Here is an 18,732-nt window from a genome sequence, read left to right as displayed (position 1 = left end):
ACAGTCAAAGTATGACTTCTGATATCAAGCAACTGAAGAATGAATTTGTTTAATTTTTTGAAAGTTGGGAAGTGTCCCGTTAATCCATACACCCACTGATGTACCTATCAAATATCATCGTCAAATAATCATGTACGCACGCGCACTTTATATCAATGTATCTTGTAAGACTCATAAAAGCGTCGATTCATAAATAACTAACTAAAGAAGTGAAAGTAATCTGAGCTTCTAAAATCCTAATCTGTACGCCATTGGCAAGATTCTCATGCAAACCCTATCCATCCTATCCTCCGACGCGAAATCCTAAAGGCATGTAGTCAGATATGTAAAAGAAAGATGCAAGAAAGAGCAAGTAAATAAATAAATGCAATTCTATCATTTCTGGATATCCACCACTTTGAAATTCGTAACACATTGCCACGCCACAGTTTCGACTCATCTAGTTGTTCTACAACAGATTTCGACCGGTCTGCTCTTCAAATAAAGCATTTGAACGGTTAGAAAAGAAGAACAAGAGCGACAAAACCAACGACCAACGCGACGGATTCAGTGCCGGCGACATTGACGTCAGCGTTACCAGTGTAAATGGTCGGGGTGACTGTGGCGGCTGGTGGAAGACCAACTGATGGTTTGGTAGTAGAGGCATAATTTGGAGTAACGACTGTGCCGACGCCGGTTCCTACTACTGTTCCTAGAAGACTGGTGGCACTGGTTGTGGAGTAGTTGGAGAAAGCGCTAAGATTTGGTATGGGCTCGATACTCATGTATGGATGAGTGTGGGAGAAAGAAGGAGAGTTGGTGGCAGCGGTGGAGGGTGAGTAAGTAGCTGATCCTTCAGGAGGATATGACATGCCTCCGCTTGGAATGGTAACACCGATGAATCCAGGAACGCTGTGTGTAGTCCATGATGCTTGAGCTGGTGGATAGTATGCTGTCTGGGATGAAGAATTGCTGGATTCTTGTGGAGAATTGGCAGATGATGCAAGTATTGTACCAGTAGCTGTAAGAGTACCTCCTGTAACAATGAATGGTGTTGCGGTAACAGTGATGGTAACCTGGGATGGGCAAGTGCAAGCTCCTGAAGATGGCGCAGCACCATTAGAAGCAACAACTCCGCCATTTCTAGAAGCAGCATATGATGGGTTCAACATGAGAGATGCAGTAATAGTACTTGGAGGACCAGTCTCGGTTGTAGTCCAAGTACGACCACCAGAAGTGAAGGTTTCTGTAGTGGGCGCAGCTGGGGATGGGCCATCAGTATCAGGAAATTTGCCAATAATACTTTGAGAAGTAATATCAGCAGATGGTTTGGTGATGGTCTTGGTGATGGTACCGGTACGAGTCGTTGTTGAAGTGATGGTAGTTGTGCTTGTAGTTGAAGTTGAGGTTGTGCCAATATTGTCTGATGCAGGAGTACTTGAATAATTGTTGATGGAAACACTTGGTGGGGTGCCAACAATAGCAGAGATAACAGTACTGGAAACATTGTTATATGGTGGATTAATTGTAGGAATGCTTGCGGAGTTGCTTAGTGGTGTTCCGACAATGGCAGAAGCAGCAGGGCTAGATGAACTAGATGCCGAAGAAGCTGAAACAATCGTATAGTTTGGATAAGTCACAGACTTATTCAATGATTGAACAGTTGAAGCGGTACTGTTTAGCAATGGAGCATCACTGGTACCAATGGTTGGAAGGCTTAGAGCATTCGAAACTTGACTGATACTGCTTTCTGACAATGTTTGAGCTGCAGATGATTGAAGTGGTGTTGGTTGAATTGTCAACGATTGCGAAGGCAATGATAGAACAGCAGTAGATATAGCAGCCGAGGATCCTGTAAGTGGCGATGAAAAAGTGTATTGGTCATCTAGAGCGGATTCAGTGGTTAATGTTGGAACTGCAGAAGATTCAACAATAGATGTTTGAACGGCAGAAGATTGGATAGTTGAAGAAAGTGGAGCGACAGCGGCAGCTGAAGAAGATGGTTCTGCTTCTAGGCTAGATGTCACCAATACCAATGGCTGAGTGATATCGGAGGTGGCTTGGGATCTAAGAAATAAATCAGCACCCATCCATTAAATTGTCAATCATTGAATACGTACGGTTGAGATGTAATCGCAGCACCAGAATCAGCTGGAGAAACAAGAGCAGCACTACATCTCATTAGTAGAGTACATGGAAATCATTTGATTCACGTACTCTTGGCTATCGATAGCAGAAGGAGAAGTGGAAGCCTGTGTAACAGGAGCGACATCAACTGATTGCTTTGGTGTTACAGTGATAGTAGAGAGAACAATAGTTGTAGACTCATACGTGCTGCTGCGAACGTTTGTATGACCAGGGCTAACAGGAGGGAAGTTATCAGAAAGACTTGATGCAGCTGCAGAGACTTTGATAGTAGCAGAAGCAGAGGAGTCGCCAAAGGCAGAAGCTAGTGTTGATGCGACAACTACATTATTGACGGTGACAAGTGAGGTTCCCGGTAAATCAACACCTCCGTTGGATATAGCTCGAGCCTCATCATGGACTTGATTATTGACTAGATCGTATGGATAGAAGTTAGCAGTCATCCTAAAGAGTTGACGATTGATGTTTTCAAGATCGGAACGTGACATTTACCTGGACCTCCACCAGAAGTAGCCTCCACAACCAGCGCAGAGACAAAGAGCGGAATACTAAGAAGGAGTTTCATTTTGATGATTTTGATGAACCGACGAGACTTGTTTCTATTTTGGAATGAAAAATACGAAGTCAAGTATCTTCGAGGGAAGCTTTTGAGAAGACTTAGTGTTTTGGAGGAAGTGTAAGTACTTTTTAGGTCCTAAAAGATTGAGAAAGAAGGGGATGAGGACGTAAAGACGATAATGAGGGTATTTTGATGATTGGGTGGGATTCAAAAACGAATGTGGTATGTCAAATTGATCAACAACTCGACGATTTTGGTTTTTCTTGCGTGTTAATATTTTGGTTGAGAGAAAGATTGAGAGGAGATTCTTATTTGGAAAACTGAGGCGATTCTTGATGGAAGAAGGCAGTGACTTTGCTTCGGCCCGAAGGTCTTTGCCGAAATCAATTTTGAGGTGAATTCATAACAGCAGTAAAAGAATCATTAAATAATTATAAATTACTTCCAAAATTGGTTTGGCTAATCTTATTTGGGAATTGCGTGATCCCATAAGCTTTATCGCTAGAGTGAATTATGCCTTGACTGGTTAATAATGTTGTTTGTCCTCAATTGGCAACTGTGATATTGCTATCTCCATCTGGGCATCCTCGAAGCAAACATTGAAATATCATGGTAGAAACTCTTCAAAGTCTCAAAGGTAGCATAGATTACCAGTCGGTATAACTAGAATATCTCTGATCCAAGTCCAGCAGTAGCAAGCCTATTGCAAAGGAAGTATATAGGTGTGGTCTGATACAACTTTTATTCTTGATACTCAATGGAAAGCAAATATCTCAGTCACGACATCGCTAGCCACATAGAACAAATTCACTTCCTTCTCATCACATCATATCCAGTCAAATTTCAGTGCGTGATATCGAACAAAAATCAGGTTCGAGTGCCAATCCCAGAAATAGCTGGCACCGTTTCCTATAAATCGATACAGAGATGAACAACTTTTATAAGGGCGTCCCAATAGTCTGCCTCCACTGCAGTGGTCCCCGAAGGGCCAGCGGAGCGTTATCTTCACCCTAGAGGAGAACTTTTCTTGCTAACTTCTGAATTGTTCATGCAGTGAATCTTGCCAGAGGCATGAAAACAAGATTGGATGATGATGATGATATTGCAGTCATTCTCCGTTCCAGCATAGATATCTTTAAAGCCATAACCATCTCAATCATGGGGTTTGGAAATGAGAGAAATGGATCACCATAAATCCCGACTTGAATATATACGTGGTATAAAGGTCGACGTGTTTCTTCACTCATGGGCTTGTTGGTTTGTGAGAGCTGTCTCTCAAACAAATGTCCAGTGCCATGATCCCGAGCTTGGCCCCCAAGTTATACTTGATCGTTCTCATCATCAAGGAGTAGCAGAAGACTTCTATGAAGGAATTGCCCGTGGATATTGAACTACTATTACATTGAAATGGTGAATCTAGCAGCAAGTTCATGCGTGCTCTTTCCTAAAGGATAGCAACTTCAAGTGTCCAGTCAAAGATATCAAACGACCTTTCACGAAGTGTTTTACATGGAATTCTAGTCGTCCATACAATGCGTGTTATATATCCCGAGGATCCGGGGAGGATGATATACATCCATACGAGGAGGCCAAATTCTAGCATATTAAATTCTAGAGCAACATCTTGCAGTACCAGAATACAAGCATGATTTCAAGCTCGACTTGTAACCTGTGGCTGTGGATGAAACTTTCTATAAGTAGTATGCACTCATCCGAGCAGACGATATATCTATCCGTTACAGAATACCATACTCGTATTAGATGATGAAAAGGCTGGCTATTAGCTGATTGTCCAGGTGTAGTATGATGAATGGATCACGGCAACACTGCAAGTGAAATATATCGTCTAAGGTTACTAGATAGTCCAGATCAACTTCAAATCGATAGATGCAAATTGTCTAGGTCAAATTCAAACAATAGAGAAGTCCAGAATGTCCATATCAGACTCGAATAATAGAAAAGAATATCGTTTACATCAAGTTGAAACAATCAAAGAGTCAAAAGTTCTATAATCGGTACATTGTCTGTCGTATTGTGAGTGAGGCGGCGCTATGTGCCCGTAGCGCGATTACCCAAAAAAGCTTAATCAACGCGTCTCAGAGCACTTTGGTACTACACGCGATTTCTCCATCCACCCATGCAATAAGCTCAATACATCCACCATCAAACGCATTCAACGAAATAACCCACCATCACTGTGTGCATCTTCAAATTGACTCGAACGAAAATAATCACCAAAATTGCAACTCCGCGATTGGAGTTTTCAATTGAAAATGGCTCCGCGCCGCGGTGCGATCGAATCTCCTGAACCGGAAGAACCCTCTACCAGCTTAGTATTTAACGAAGCTTTATCATGGCGCGCAGGAAAGCCCATTGCGACCGAGACTCTCTTGAAGAGACTTAAGAAGCTTGCGAGTGAGCTGCGGGATATGGATCAGGAGGAAATAGATAAATCATCATTGACAGTAGTGGCTAAAGAGCTCGCGGCGCAAAATTTATTGAATCACAAGGACAACGGAGTCAGGGCATGGACAGCTTGTTGTTTAGTGGATATATTGAAGCTTTGCGCTCCTGATGCACCATATACTAGTTCGCAGGTTAAGGTATATTATTCTCGGGCTCTTACACTGCTAAATTAGGATCTGACTTTATTAGAATATCTTCACCTTCTTCGTTGGTATCATTTTACCAGCCCTTGCCAATCCTAGTCATCCATATAATACCGAACACAAATATGTTTTGTCATCTCTCTCAGAAGTTAAGAGTATCGTTTTGATGACAGATCTTCCTAATGCCGAAGATCTTATGCTCCATCTTTTCAGCACCTTTTTCGATATATGTTCCGGTTCTTTGAAGTCCTCGACAGACGAGCAAATAAGCAAAGATGTCGAATATAACATGTCACAATGTTTGGTTACATTGGTTGACGAAGCGCCAGTCGTGGGAGCACCAGTTATCGATATCATTGTTGCGCAATTTCTACGAGCTGCTACACCTGGTGGAGGTAAAGGCAAGCATGGTGCAAAGGCCGACGACAAGCAATCTACACTGTTATTGAAAGATCTTCCAGAAGCGTACAATATGGCAAAGACTATCTGTAATGATTGCTCTGATAAGATGTCTCGTTACGTCAGTCAATATTTCAACGACGTTATGATGGAAGTTTCTACGAGTGGAGGCAAATCGAACGGACACCGAAAGGATGATGCGGACTCAGATGGAGATGATGCCCCAACAGGACCATCAGATCAGGATTTGAAAGAACTCGAAAAGGCCCACAGGCTTCTCAGAGAATTATGGCGCGCATCACCTTCCGTTTTACAGAATGTTATTCCTCAAGTAGAGGCGGAATTGTCAGCAGAGAATATACAATTGCGCTTGTTGGCTACCGAGACTTTGGGGGATATCATATCTGGTATTGGTGCTGCAGGACCACCACCTCTTCCTATTATGGATCCAGCTGCGTATCCTCCCGTGCGACTTGATGACTATCCAGTAACGCCTATCACAAGTATCCTTGTCAAACCCAGTTCACCACAATCCTTTTCTCAAACACATCCATCCGTGTGGCATAGCTTCATTGGACGAAAGAATGACAAATCACCAGTCATTCGTTCAGCCTGGACCACAGCGATTGGACGAATCTTGGTGACTGAGGCTGGAGGTATCGGATTGAACCGAGAAGACGAAGTTGCATTGGTCAAGTCGTTAGCGGAGAAATTAAATGATCCAGATGAGAAGGTCAGAATTGCTGCTGTGAAAGCTGTTGCAAGCTTCAATTTGGTGGATATCATGGAGAAACTTGTACCTAATGGCCCAGTAGTCAAGTCCGGTTCTGTTCTTAGTAATTTGGCAGATCGAGCGAGAGACCGTAAGCCTGCCGTTCGAGCAGAGGCCATGACGACACTTGGTACGATATGGGGTGTAGCAACTGGTGAGATTGCGGCAGGAAACGAGAGTGTGATCGCGTCATTGGGGGCTATCCCTTCGAGAATCTTCGAAGGTTTCTTTGCCAATGATTTAGAACTTAACGTTGTCTTGGATCATGTGATGTTTGAACAGCTCTTACCTTTGACTTATCCGCCCTCCAAGGCCAAAATTTCAAAGAATGGCGCTTCTCAATCACAATTATCTTCCGATGAACCATTCGATGCTGATAAAATTCGAGCAGAGCGTATTTTGCTGTTAGTTCGATCCCTTGATACCAAGCCCAAGAAAGCTTTCTTCGCTATACAGGCCCGAACTAAATCATACTCTGATGTACTTGCTGCTTATATTAAGAAATGCGAAGATTTCAACGGCGGAGTGACCGAAGGTGATGCCGCGGATGTTAAACAGAAACTCGGCGCAGTTATTGAGTATCTTCTTCAATTTCTTCCAGATCCTTTACGTACTAGCCAAGATTTGCATAAGTACGCGAAGCTCCATGATCGAAGAACTTATCAACTTTTGCGGTACACGATGGATCCTAAGAGTGATTTCAAAACTGTTCACAATGCGATCAAGGAATTTTCTAAGCGCATTGAAGCAGCACCCAATGCTCCAGCTGGCCTTCTCGACACTCTAACGCCTATCATTTACCGTTCTGCCTTTTTGGTATACAATCGGAGTCACTTGCCTGCCATTCTCCAGTATTCTAGAACCGATGATAAAGGATTGGGTGCTACTGCTCAGGAGGTCATGAACGAAATCTCTGAAAAGAATCCACAAGTCTTGACTGCAAATATCAAGGAATTATGCAAGACTTTGGAAGATGAGGCACCAACAGAGACTAAGGAAAATGATCCAGGTACTGTGGCAACTTTGAAAGCATGTGCGGTATTTGCCAAAAGCAAGACCGAATCGAAATCACTTCCCAAAGATCGCAAGTTTGCACAAACATTAGTTAGTTATGCATCATTTGGAACACCACCTCGAGCTGCAAAGTATGCGATCACTCTTTTGATGGCTGCCACTGATCGAAAGGAGATGCATGCAAAGGATCTTTTGGAGAAGTCAACAAAGGAGTGGAAGTATGGGGAAGGCCATTTTTTGACCAAGCTGGCAGCTATCAGTCAATTGCAACTATTGTCTCCTAAAATTGCGGATGATTTTAGTGATGAGATTCTTGAAATTACCACCCAAGAGCTTCTCCTGCAAGTTCGAACTCCAGCCAAAGATACCGATCCCAAATGGCAGAATGATGATGAGCTAGACGAAGAATGCCAAGCCAAATGTTGGGCCTTGAAGATTCTAGTTAATAGGTTGCGTACAGTTGAGGAAACAGAAGTCAAAACTGTTGCGCAACCAGTCTTCAAGGTTCTCAACAAATTGATTGTGGACAATGGAGAGCTTTCGAAGCAGCAGGATACTCCCAGACACCATAAATCTCGCTTGAGACTATTAGCAGCACAGTTAATGCTCAAGCTCTGCACTACTCCAATTTTTGACGAAATCCTAGCTCCTGCTCAGTTCGACCGTTTATCTTTCGTAGCACAAGATGAACATCCCAATGTCCGAAAAGCTTTTATCGAAAAACTCCAAAAGTATTTGGTCAAGGATAAGCTTCCAGATCGATTTTACACAATCATCTTCTTGACTGCTTTCGAACCCGAAATAAATTTTAAGAACTCAATCATCACGTGGATTCGTTCTCGTGCTAAGGTCTTCGTCGACTCCAAGACTATGGTATTGGAGAAAAATCTGCCACGACTTCTATCATTATTAGCCCACCACCCTGATTATAGCACCGACCCTGCCGAGCTTATTGATCATGCTCGTTACATACTATACTATGTGTCTTCTGTTGCCTCGGAAGATAACTTGGGTCTTATTTACAAATATGCTCAAAGTGTCAAGCAAGCTCGAGATGCAATTAACCCAGCTGAATCCGAAAATCTTTACGTTCTAAGCGATCTCACACAAGCTGTGATTCAGAAGTGGGAAGCTAAGAAGGGCTGGACTATGCAATCCTATCCAGCTAAAGTTAGAGTTCCAGCCAAGTTGTTCGGCGCCCTTCAATCTCATAGTATTGCGCAAGAGATTGCGGAAAAGAATTTCATACCAGAGGAATTGGATGAAGACTTAGATAAGTTGGTTAGAAATGCGGATAAGAAGAAGGTACGACTCGCTTACATTTATCCCAAATCTTTCATTTATCGTCATTTACTAACGTTACTGATAGTCACAAAAACGGAAATCCATCGATGATTCATCTCTCCCAACAGCTAAGAAACAAAAGTCCGAAGGGAGGCCTAAATCTACAGCTTCGAAGAAAGAGAGAGTCGTCAAGACTCCCAAGCCAAAGAAAATCAAAGGGCCAAGAACTCCAGCGATCAGCAGTGCAGAGAGAAGAAAGAGCGGAAGAGGTGTTTCAAGTGCGAAAAAGAGTTATATTGATAGGGATGACAGCGAGGATGAAGACGAAATGTTGGAAGGAGTTAGTAAATGGGACTATTTCGATGAAGACGGTAATAGGGTGGAGCCCGAGGAAGAAGATGAAGAAAGCGATGCTGAACAGGATGAAAATGCCGGCGATGTCGAGGAGGAAGAAGAGCCGGTACCCAAATCAACAGGCAAGGGAAGGGGGAAATCCAAGGCAAAGACACCTCAGAAATCGGCTCGCATTGTCGAAGAAGAAGCAGAGCAATCAGACGTAGTGATGGAAGATGAAGTCGAACCACATGCAGAATCAGAAGCAGAACCTACATCGCCACAACCCAAACGTGGATCAAGAACAGCATCGGTGAAAAAGAAGCAATCGCCTAAGGTGGTCCCAAGGGCTGCATCGAGCGTTGCGTCCCCACCTCCTGCAAGTGAGGATGAGGCCGAGGTTGAAGTGAATGCTGAGGTAGAGGAAGAACAAGAGGATGTTGATATGGCAGAAGAACCTGTATCTTCGCCTCCAAAACGCGCTTCTAGATCGACTAAAGCAACACCTAAGACTAAGAAATCGAATGGCAAGAAAGTCGCACCACGGGAAGAAGAGGTCGAGAAGGAGGCCCGAGCAGATGAAGACAATGAAGTGGAAGCTGAGGCTGAAGCGGCAGTACCTACACCTTCTCCCAAACCCGCCAAGTCAAATAACAAGAACGCTAGAGCGACTGGAAGGGGAAGAAGTAGCAGGAGAGGTGCGAAAGCTGCAAGTCCGGAGCCAGAAGTTGAAGCTGAAGTTGAAGTCGAAGAAGAAGAAGAACCTCCTACTGCTGATGCGGATGTAGAAAATGCAGAAGAGGATGTAGAGATGGCTGAGACTGAAGTCCAAGCTGAAGTTGAAGAAGAAGTCGAAGAACCTGAACCAAAAGCTAACGGCAAGAAAACTCGCGGTGGTAGGAAAACTAAGTTGCCTGTTCAAACGAAGGAGAATACTGAGAGGCAGGTATTGAAACCGGCGAGGAATACTAGGGGAAGGGCTCAGGAAGTTGCAGAGGAAGAGGTCGTTGAGGAGGAGGTAGTGGAGGAAGAAGCAGCGGAGGAGGTAGAAGAGGAAGTCGAGGCGCCAGAGGTGAAGGAGAGCGCGAAGGGCGGCAAGGGGCGGAAACCCAAAGATGCAGTTGGGAGGGGGAGGAACACGAGGGGAAGAGCTAAGTGATTGATTGATTGTCCCAGAAGAATGTATAGGAATATGGGGAAAAGCGGAGACGAGTGAGGAATGAAGAAGGAGAGAAAAGAAAAGCGTTCAGCGTATACCCGGTTTACGAAGCGATAAGGTTGACTGAATATGTTTATTATATGTGGATTATACGATGGATGCGTTTGTTATTACCTAGGTAGCTGTTGTGTGGATGAGAATGAGAGTGAGATGAGGAGAAGTGTAATTTCATATTCATGTTTATTGAAGCTGGAAGATGGAAGATGGAAGCTGGGAAACGGAAATACGAAAGATGGAAATACAATACAAAGCAAAGCAATGGGATCGTTTGGGGCAAGATGAGTTTTAATTTGCTTACTTACTTGCATAAATAAGTACTTACTCTGCTTTGCGTTTCAATTTGAGATTCTTTTCCCCTTCTCGTGGATGTGTATGTATGTATACATCGATTTATGTAGCTAGTTTTCTAGTTCCTTGGGATGAAATGATTGATACGGGTATGCTTGAAAGTACCTACCTAGGATTTTATATGATTGTCAATACGTGCATGTGATTGTAATTTTCAATTGTTCAATTTGGTAGACATATGGATGTGTGAACTTGGTTTGAAAGATTTGGGTCATCGACTCATTGATGCATGCATGCGCAATCTGAACTAAGATATGTAAGATCCACGCCAATTCTCCATAATAACCTGGATGTATCGCTTGCTTGCTTACTCGCTTCATTCATTCATTCATTCATCCATTCGTTGATTCGTCAAGTGCGTTTCCTCGTGACTTAATATCAAGATGATCTTGAGAGATCTCTCCCTCCCTCGGCGTATCCACTCCCCAAGAGCCCCTCAAATTGAATGAACTCAAGCCAAACCACCCCTCCCCTTACCCTGCTTCCTAATCCTCTCTCCTCTTTCCCCATTAACCCCATTCGCACTTCTCCCGCCGCCACTCAAATCACAAACTTCTCCCTCAATAGCATTAACCCTCAATTTGTTCTTATAATTCTCCCAGAATGCATGTCCCGCATTCGGAATCCATTGTTGAATTCCCCCTTCCCCCTTTCCTCCATCACCAAATTGTACTTTCTTTTTGTCTTTCTTACTTTTTCCTCCATTTTTACCCGTCTGTTCGAGTTCCAGCGCCGCGAAGGGATTGTTTAGTTGCATTGCGTGCCAATTACTTGGGCGATGTCTATCAGCATTTCCACTTGATGTTGAGAAAGCAGAATTGGAGATAGGAGAGAAGAGAGAAGCACCTCCGGATGCTTCGTCTTCAGAGTCAGAATCCGAAGGATTATAGTCATGGCTATAATCGTGTTTCTGATTATCCTGAGATGGGGATTGAGAATCTGGTTGTTCGGCATAGAGCTGAGCAGAAAGTTTGACAAATAGTTCGGCTGTCATCCACTGAATGAGGGATGAAGAGTTAGAATTCTATCAGAAAGAAAAGAAAGGGTGCTTTGAAACACAGGTGAAAAGTGCGGATACATTGTTTATTTCAAAATGGGGGCGGTGGGGGCTGGACTTACACTATCAAAGCCTGCTTCGTGAGCATTTCCATCAGTGGTGCCATAGGTATTGTGCTTTTCGTGGAGAAGTATGAGTGGCATATGGATTTTTTGAAACTAAGAGTTTGCTGGTCAGTTTCTTGACGAATGGAATGAGATTGAATATAAGTTGTAGATATTAAACATCTCCTCATATCTGGATACTGGGAAGAATGAAACTGAAGAACATATTATACTGACCGGAATCAAAAGTTCTTTGAGGTTAACACGAGGTTTCATAGCATCGCTATTATACGTAGCAAGATACTTGGTGTCAATAACGAAAGGAAACAAGGAATGAATCTGAGATTGAAAGTCTCCTACTCCGGCCGGAAGATCGCCAATGAATGTCTTGTAAAGGAAACAGAGATCGGTGAAAAGGTTATGACCAACAATAACGTGTTGTTTCTCTTTGAGTTTCTTAGTCACTTTTACAAGCTCTGCTTCAAGAGTAGCATGTGAAGAATCGACAGTGCTAGGTTGGGCGTTCTCATCATGTGTATATGACCACATTGGGTCAATACCTGTTAAGTCACCACCACAAAGTGCTTCGAAGATAAATCTTGCTCCAGATTGAGTGGCGATTCGCTGGTTGAACTTCTTCAATTGCTCGATTTTGAACTATGCACCATTAGTAAGGTAGAATATCGAGTTTTGAGTGAAAAGGGGGATAACATTGTAGAACATTTCAGTATAAAATGCAACAATTGGGTTAGAAAAATTGGAATAGCATACCCTTGCTTCTCTGTCATGATCAATCTTTTCAACTTGCATGAAAGATCCATCCAAACGAGCAAAACATCTGCACTGTGGAAATTCGCTGCGTACAAGTTGATGGACTAATCTTCTTTGGAAACCATTCAAAGGACCCTTTGGATTATCCACGTTGACAAAGGTCATCTTAGGCTAAAATATGTTAGCAAATAACGGGAAATAGTAAATCATCATTATTTTGCATCATTCCATACAGAAATATCATCCCACGAGGTGAAGATAACAATGGTAAACCTGCATTTAGAAAACAAGGAGGGTACTTGATCAACATATCAACAGCTACGACACACAAGTCCAACTCAAACATTCAAGTAATATATCTTCCGAAAGACCATCGACTGGAGAATGAAAAACATGATCGCATATAGTGATGGCAAATCGAAAATTACTTACTTCTTTTGCCTCAATCCATTCAGTAATACTCGACCTAGCCCTTCGATAAAACTCCAATGTTCCAACATCACTGGGGTCAAAAACAATGCTAGGAATTGCTGCATTTCTCTCAACCCTCTGATCATAACGTTCACGAGCCTCGACTTCTTCCTGCTCCGATAAATAGGGAACGCCCATGGTGAAGACTGCACCAATGTCGAAGCCATTTGATTGAAGAAAATTGGTAGCAGAGCTAGAGAAGGAGAACTTGCGGTCGAGATCAAAGACTCTATCATAGAGCAACAGTGGACTGAGGTTGATATTGTAAGGTTTAGCAAGATAATATTCTAAGGATTGTTAACATCCAATATCAAGCGTGGCGAAAACGATAATTATACTAACCCTTTCGACGGTCTTCTTCAACACAAGTAATACCCAGTTGAAGAACTTGGAAAGTTTCGGCAGCCTCCTTCACTTCTTCGTATTGTTGTTGAAGACTTGGTTTTCCAATATCATGAGTTCGTTCTTGGGAAGTATGCTTTGGACGAGTAGTGATACCACTCATTTCCAAATCGAAAGAAACAAAAGTAGCATTGGCAATATCTTTTAAGATTGGAAGCAGAAGCCGCTGCCAGTTCTCTTTATCAACCTCCATATTGATGGTGGCTTTGTGGCAAAATAATGAGGTTTGTTGGTTGGAGGCGATTACTGTTGGTTGTTGCTCGAGGAGAGTAGGTATATTGGGAAGCTACTACTTACTACCACATAAAAGCGGAGAAGGTCAAAATTGAGAAGGTGAATCTGATTAATCGTTCTGTTGAGGAATGTCCATCACGAGTATGAGTGCGCAAATGAAGTTCCAAGTGTGATGTGAAAAAGATCTTACTTGGTAAACACCTTGGTGTTGAAAGGAGAGGGAGAGGTGTGGGAGGTGAGCTAAAGGGGAAAGAAGGCGACAAGATAATGGAAGAAGGATTGGAGAAAGATTGATCTTGTTTGTATTGTATGTTTTACTTTGAATACAGACAGATTCTTTAGTATTCTGTGGTCTGATGTCTGACTTGCATTTATGGTTGTCTATTTGGTTTGTGGTGATACTTTATCAGTATAGAGTTATGGGACTGATATATAGAGGTAGATGTATATAATTTATAACCATAGTTAACTTATAGTTAGTTAGATAACTTATTATAGTTAACTTATCCCAGGAGTTATAATATTATTACTAAACCAAACCTCACTTGCTAATTTTATACCATTTTTCACTCCATTCCAGCCTTTCATAATTAATTTAACCACTCGCCCAATCACATGAGCCAACACACCGCCCTATACCTCAATCATATTAACCTTCCTGGACCGAGGCTTTCAACCGTTTCCCTCGTTACAATCATCAGAGACATTTTCAAATGTCATACATACATGCGTCTTATTAGTCCTTTACCTTTCATTTCTTCATTCCCAGACGTCCCCTCCACCCGTATTTAATTCCTTCAATCTCTTCGCGTCGTTACTTTCAATTCTACAACATCTCGGCCGGCATGGCTTCTCATGGATCTATTACGGCGATCAATTCATCAGATCCGCTATCTTCATCACACATAATTTCGTCTTCCCATTCATCCCTTTCCAATTCCCTTTCTTCATCTCGCCATACATCTCAAATATCGAAAACTTATCGTCAAGCCTCGACACTCTTCTTAACGCGTCGTCTCCCTGAATCGCTCTCAACCATTCTACCAGTAATCACACCATCCTCTGCCTCCGATACCGAGAACGCCAATCCCGATGACCCTACGAAATCCTTGGCCCCAATATCAAAAGCTTCCCGTACGACTCGCATTAAGGTCTGGAGTTTATATCTTACAATCTTGAATGCGATTCTGGAATTGGACCCTGCCGAAGGAAAACAAGCATTTGGAACAAGTCAATTCAGAGCACTAGTCGCCAAGGTTAGGGACGGAGAAGTTTGGGAGGAGGTTGTTAAAAACGGATATCATGGAATTGAAGGGGATGTAGATTCAGACGTCGTCATAAACTTGTTCGTGGTCTCCCGCACACTCTCAACCCCCAGATATCTCCACTGTAAAGGAAGAAACTAACAATAAAACAGAGCAACACTTCTCTTGGCTCATGCTCGTACCCAAAAGGTGAACCAGACTCGTCTTGAAACATACCTCGCAACATCAAATACACCGTACCTCTCTATGTCCCAATCCTCTACGCCCACGACCTCAAATCCATTCCCAGGTTCCAAACGACGTTCCCAACCCGGAACAGATACACCACGAGACTTAAATGCCCGTGTAAAGATTTTAGAACTCTATACCCTACATGTTTTACTTCGGAATAACGAATGGGATTATGCGAAAGAATTCATCACGATTAGTGAAGTTTTGGACGATGAAAGAAGAGAGGCCTTCCTCGGGGCACTGCGAAGCCTTAACGAAGAAAGTGAGGAAGGAGAGAGGAGAGAGAGAATGGAAAAGGAATACAGAGAAGAACAACTCAAGAGAGATATAGAAGAAAGTCGACGTCGGAGAGAAGAAGAGGAAAGGAGACGAGAAGAAATGGATAAGAAATCCAGAGCAAGCGTAGGAGGGACATCAGAAGTCGACTACGGGATTGAAGATGAAGCTCCAGTAATGACTAATGGATCCGTAACATCATCGTCATCGCCCAACAATCCCCGGCATTCCAAATCTTCCAAATCTTCGACCACTAAACCACATCCTCGAAAATCGGTAGAGGAAACAAAACAAAAAACGATAATAGAAAAGGTGGGTATTATAATGCGTAATCTGTCATTGGTACTTCAGAACATGGGAGGAAACCTTAATTTAAAGAATCCAATGGCCATGTTAAGAATGGTCGCTTTCGTGGCTGGGATAGCAGTTGTGTTTGGAAGGAGAGAGATCAGGGAAAGAATTAGGCGGATGATGAGTGAGGGATTGGGCAGAGTCAAGAGAACAGTAGGAATGGGAGTCAAGGTTAGCTATATTTAATGAAGAGGAAAGTCGGTTTGAAGCCAAATAATCAAGTGGGGTTTCATTTGTGGATTTCTTTATTGAAAGGAGAGGGATGGATATTATCGGCTTTTTTTCTACGTTGAGGTTGGATTGAATTGGGAGTCTTCTGGTTCATGCGAATCAGAGGCTTTTTCTGTACTTATATTACGATTTTTATTTCTAGGGGTGAAGAAGGGGATGGATTGGATGATGGATACCTGAGAAGGATACCTATGAAGCGAAAAGGGGTTAGGGAGAGGAGTGGAAGAGTTTACTTTTGTGAGTTCATTTGTTTTACAGCTGTGATGTATGAAAATGTTTAAGCAAAAAGACGAGAGAGGAACAGCAGATACCAATGGGAGTATATAGAATATTATTTTATAAGTTTTATAAGTTTTATTACTTCTATTTTAATTTACTCTCATTCCATGTGCCTTGATCATAATTAGATCTTACCGTGCGCATGGTGAAGGTCTATCGCGCTTCCTACCCATTAGTTGTACGTAGTAGGTAGCCTCATTCTATGAAATACCCCTGGATGAATAGCTCGGATATCATACTTTCGTAAAACCAACCAAACCAAACAAATATCATAAGCTTGACAAACCCAAACTTCTCATAACATATCGATTGGGTTCATTTCCATATTTTATTTTATATTATATCTTCATCCCAAGTCTTTCCTGATAATAGGATGAGAATTCCGAAACAGATTCCGACTTTTACACTACACACTAGCTTTTTAGCTTCGGGTCTACCCGCAGAAAAAGAAATTTATTGGAAGAGAAAAATCTGAGGTACTCCAGGCAAAAGATTTACACATGACGACATGCGCAACAGAGTCTTGTGTGAATTTCCTTTTTCTTCTTCTTTTCATATATCTTCTAGACATCATAATCCTCAACATTGATTAAACTTTACAATTGATCATAATTCATATTGATTCCGCCACGGATTGACATCTCCACGATTCGAAATCGCCAGTCATGGCATCAATAGCCTCGATGGCATCCTCATCATCAAAACGTCCCTGGGCATTGGAAGCCCGTTCTAATACCCTCTTCATCCTCTCCACAGTAGCCGTTGGCATGTTTACCGATTTGTTTTTATATGGACTCATCGTGCCCATCTTACCCTTTATTCTGTCTGATCGAATAGGAGTTGAACAATCGGAAATTCAGTATTACACCTCTGTCCTCCTTGCCTCTTACGCAGGAGCATCTGTACTATTTTCATTCCCGGCTGGATATATTGCCGATCGTTTATCTTCTCGTCAACTCCCATTTCTAGTAGGTTTAGTAGCTTTGCTAGCGAGTACGGTGCTCTTAATGCTAGGAACGAGTATAGAGGTCTTGATAATCGCGAGAATTTTCCAGGGTATCTCGGGAGCAACAGTTTGGACAGTCGGATTGGCGCTCGTGATGGATACGGTTGGAAGTGACAAATTGGGAGTCACGATTGGAACTATCTTCAGTTTCATCGGCACGGGGGAATTGGTGGCGCCGGTGTTGGGAGGAATGGTTTATGATAAGGTGGGAAGTAATGCAGTTTTCGGGATGGGAATTGCGCTCCTAGGGGTGGATTTTGGGATGAGAGTGGCGGTTGTTGAGAAGAAGGTTGCGAGGAAGTGGGGGGTTGAGGAGGGATTGGACGGAAGTGAACAAGGAGGAGCGAGTGAGAATGGAAACGGAAATGGAGAAGAGGCGCCATTGCTCGGTAATGGGAAGGACTCAGATCTTGACTCTTGGAAAATTCGCAAAGAACTCCCAAATTTCGTCAGAAAGTTTCCCGTTCTTTATCTTCTCTCTTCTCCCCGTCTCCTTACAGCAGAACTAGTAGCTTTCATGCAAGCGACTATTCTTGCAGTTTTCGACGCCACTATTCCCACACAATCACAATCGCTCTTTGGGTTTACAGCCTTACAAACTGGACTATTGTTTACCCCCATTGTTCTCACTTCTCTCATCTTCGGTCCGTTAGCTGGAATGGGAGTTGATAGATACGGACCCAAAATCATTGGAACAATTGGGTACACATTTTTTATCCTACCTCTCATCCTCCTTCGTCTTCCCGTTTTAAATACAACACACGATTTAGTTCTTTACTATATTCTCTTATCACTCTGTGGATTTGGGATGGCGCTCATTGGAGCACCTAGTATTGTGGAAGCATCTTACGTTGCGGAGAAATATCACAATGCTAATCCAGAGTTATTTGGGGAGGAGGGACCATATGCACAATTGTATGCGTTGAATAGTATGGTTTTCAGTGCGGGTTTCACTATTGGACCTGTGATGGCAGGGAGTTTGAGAGAGGCAATTGGGTATGGGAATATGAATGCAGTGGTGGCCGGCATGTGTGCTGTGGTTGCTGCATTGTGTTTTGGATATCTGGGAGGTGTACCTGTATGTAGGGGTAAGAAATAGATATGGATGTATGTAGCGCATATACAGTTTGGAAGAAGTAAATTCCACTCAATAGATGTACCACAAAGAATCGATAATATGTAGTCTAATAAGCCATATACACATCTCAACGATGCAGGTTTCTTAACTAATTTTATCTGTAGAAATTTCCAAATTTTCCTTGAGAACCATCAGAGAAGAGAAAGCATTGAAATCCCCCACAACTCCACACACATCACAGGCCGAAAACCAGGCCAGATCAGATCAGGCTGCAGGAACGATTTGCCGGAAATTTACCGAATCGAGTCGGATTCAACCCCAGTCAGTGGCCCAGCCCAGTAAGGTTATCTCAGCCTTGTCCAGATTCCAACATCA

General features: G+C 42.8%; 5 protein-coding genes across 5 annotated transcripts; 3 read left to right on the top strand and 2 right to left on the bottom strand.

Moving 5' to 3' along the window:
- Positions 1–497: 497 nt before the first annotated feature.
- On the bottom strand, positions 498–2,689 carry EAF01_011797 (uncharacterized protein; the record flags this gene model as incomplete). Its single annotated transcript, XM_038920055.1, has 4 exons — positions 498–2,046; positions 2,100–2,150; positions 2,197–2,536; positions 2,617–2,689. The coding sequence occupies 4 exons, from the start codon at positions 2,687–2,689 to the stop codon at positions 498–500; spliced, it is 2,013 nt and encodes a 670-aa protein (XP_038764445.1).
- Positions 2,690–4,851: 2,162 nt separating this feature from the next.
- On the top strand, positions 4,852–10,779 carry EAF01_011796 (uncharacterized protein). The gene is made up of 3 exons (XM_038920054.1): positions 4,852–5,286; positions 5,339–8,782; positions 8,847–10,779. The coding sequence occupies exons 1-3, from the start codon at positions 4,957–4,959 to the stop codon at positions 10,251–10,253; spliced, it is 5,181 nt and encodes a 1,726-aa protein (XP_038764444.1). The 5' UTR covers positions 4,852–4,956; the 3' UTR covers positions 10,254–10,779.
- A 333-nt stretch (positions 10,780–11,112) lies between these two features.
- Positions 11,113–14,079, bottom strand: EAF01_011795 (uncharacterized protein; the record flags this gene model as incomplete). The annotated part of the gene is made up of 6 exons (XM_038920053.1): positions 13,347–14,079; positions 12,966–13,291; positions 12,534–12,704; positions 12,000–12,419; positions 11,781–11,876; positions 11,113–11,658 (listed from the first exon to the last, which is right to left on the bottom strand). Exons 1-6 carry the CDS (start codon positions 13,597–13,599, stop codon positions 11,113–11,115), a joined length of 1,812 nt encoding a protein of 603 aa, XP_038764443.1. The 5' UTR covers positions 13,600–14,079.
- Positions 14,080–14,485: 406 nt separating this feature from the next.
- On the top strand, positions 14,486–15,949 carry EAF01_011794 (uncharacterized protein; the record flags this gene model as incomplete). The annotated part of the gene is made up of 2 exons (XM_038920052.1): positions 14,486–14,985; positions 15,058–15,949. 2 exons carry the CDS (start codon positions 14,486–14,488, stop codon positions 15,947–15,949), a joined length of 1,392 nt encoding a protein of 463 aa, XP_038764442.1.
- A 989-nt stretch (positions 15,950–16,938) lies between these two features.
- On the top strand, positions 16,939–18,378 carry EAF01_011793 (uncharacterized protein; the record flags this gene model as incomplete). Its single annotated transcript, XM_038920051.1, has 1 exon — positions 16,939–18,378. One exon carries the CDS (start codon positions 16,939–16,941, stop codon positions 18,376–18,378), a length of 1,440 nt encoding a protein of 479 aa, XP_038764441.1.
- Positions 18,379–18,732: the final 354 nt, after the last annotated feature.

Source organism: Botrytis porri (genome assembly GCF_014898465.1).
Source record: "Botrytis porri strain MUCL 3234 chromosome Unknown BPOR_025, whole genome shotgun sequence".
NCBI classification, from domain to species: domain Eukaryota; kingdom Fungi; phylum Ascomycota; class Leotiomycetes; order Helotiales; family Sclerotiniaceae; genus Botrytis; species Botrytis porri.
Note: the sequence above shows the minus strand (reverse complement) of the source record. Positions and strands in the feature narration are given on the sequence as shown.

Bases quoted from the DNA above. Each gene is read 5' to 3' on its own strand.
- EAF01_011796 (XM_038920054.1), top strand. From the start codon at position 4,957: ATGGCTCCGCGCCGCGGTGCGATCGAATCTCCTGAACCGGAAGAACCC. The intron at 5,287-5,338 runs GTATATTATTCT...TGACTTTATTAG, and splicing joins ATACTAGTTCGCAGGTTAAG to AATATCTTCACCTTCTTCGT. The intron at 8,783-8,846 runs GTACGACTCGCT...CGTTACTGATAG, and splicing joins GAAATGCGGATAAGAAGAAG to TCACAAAAACGGAAATCCAT.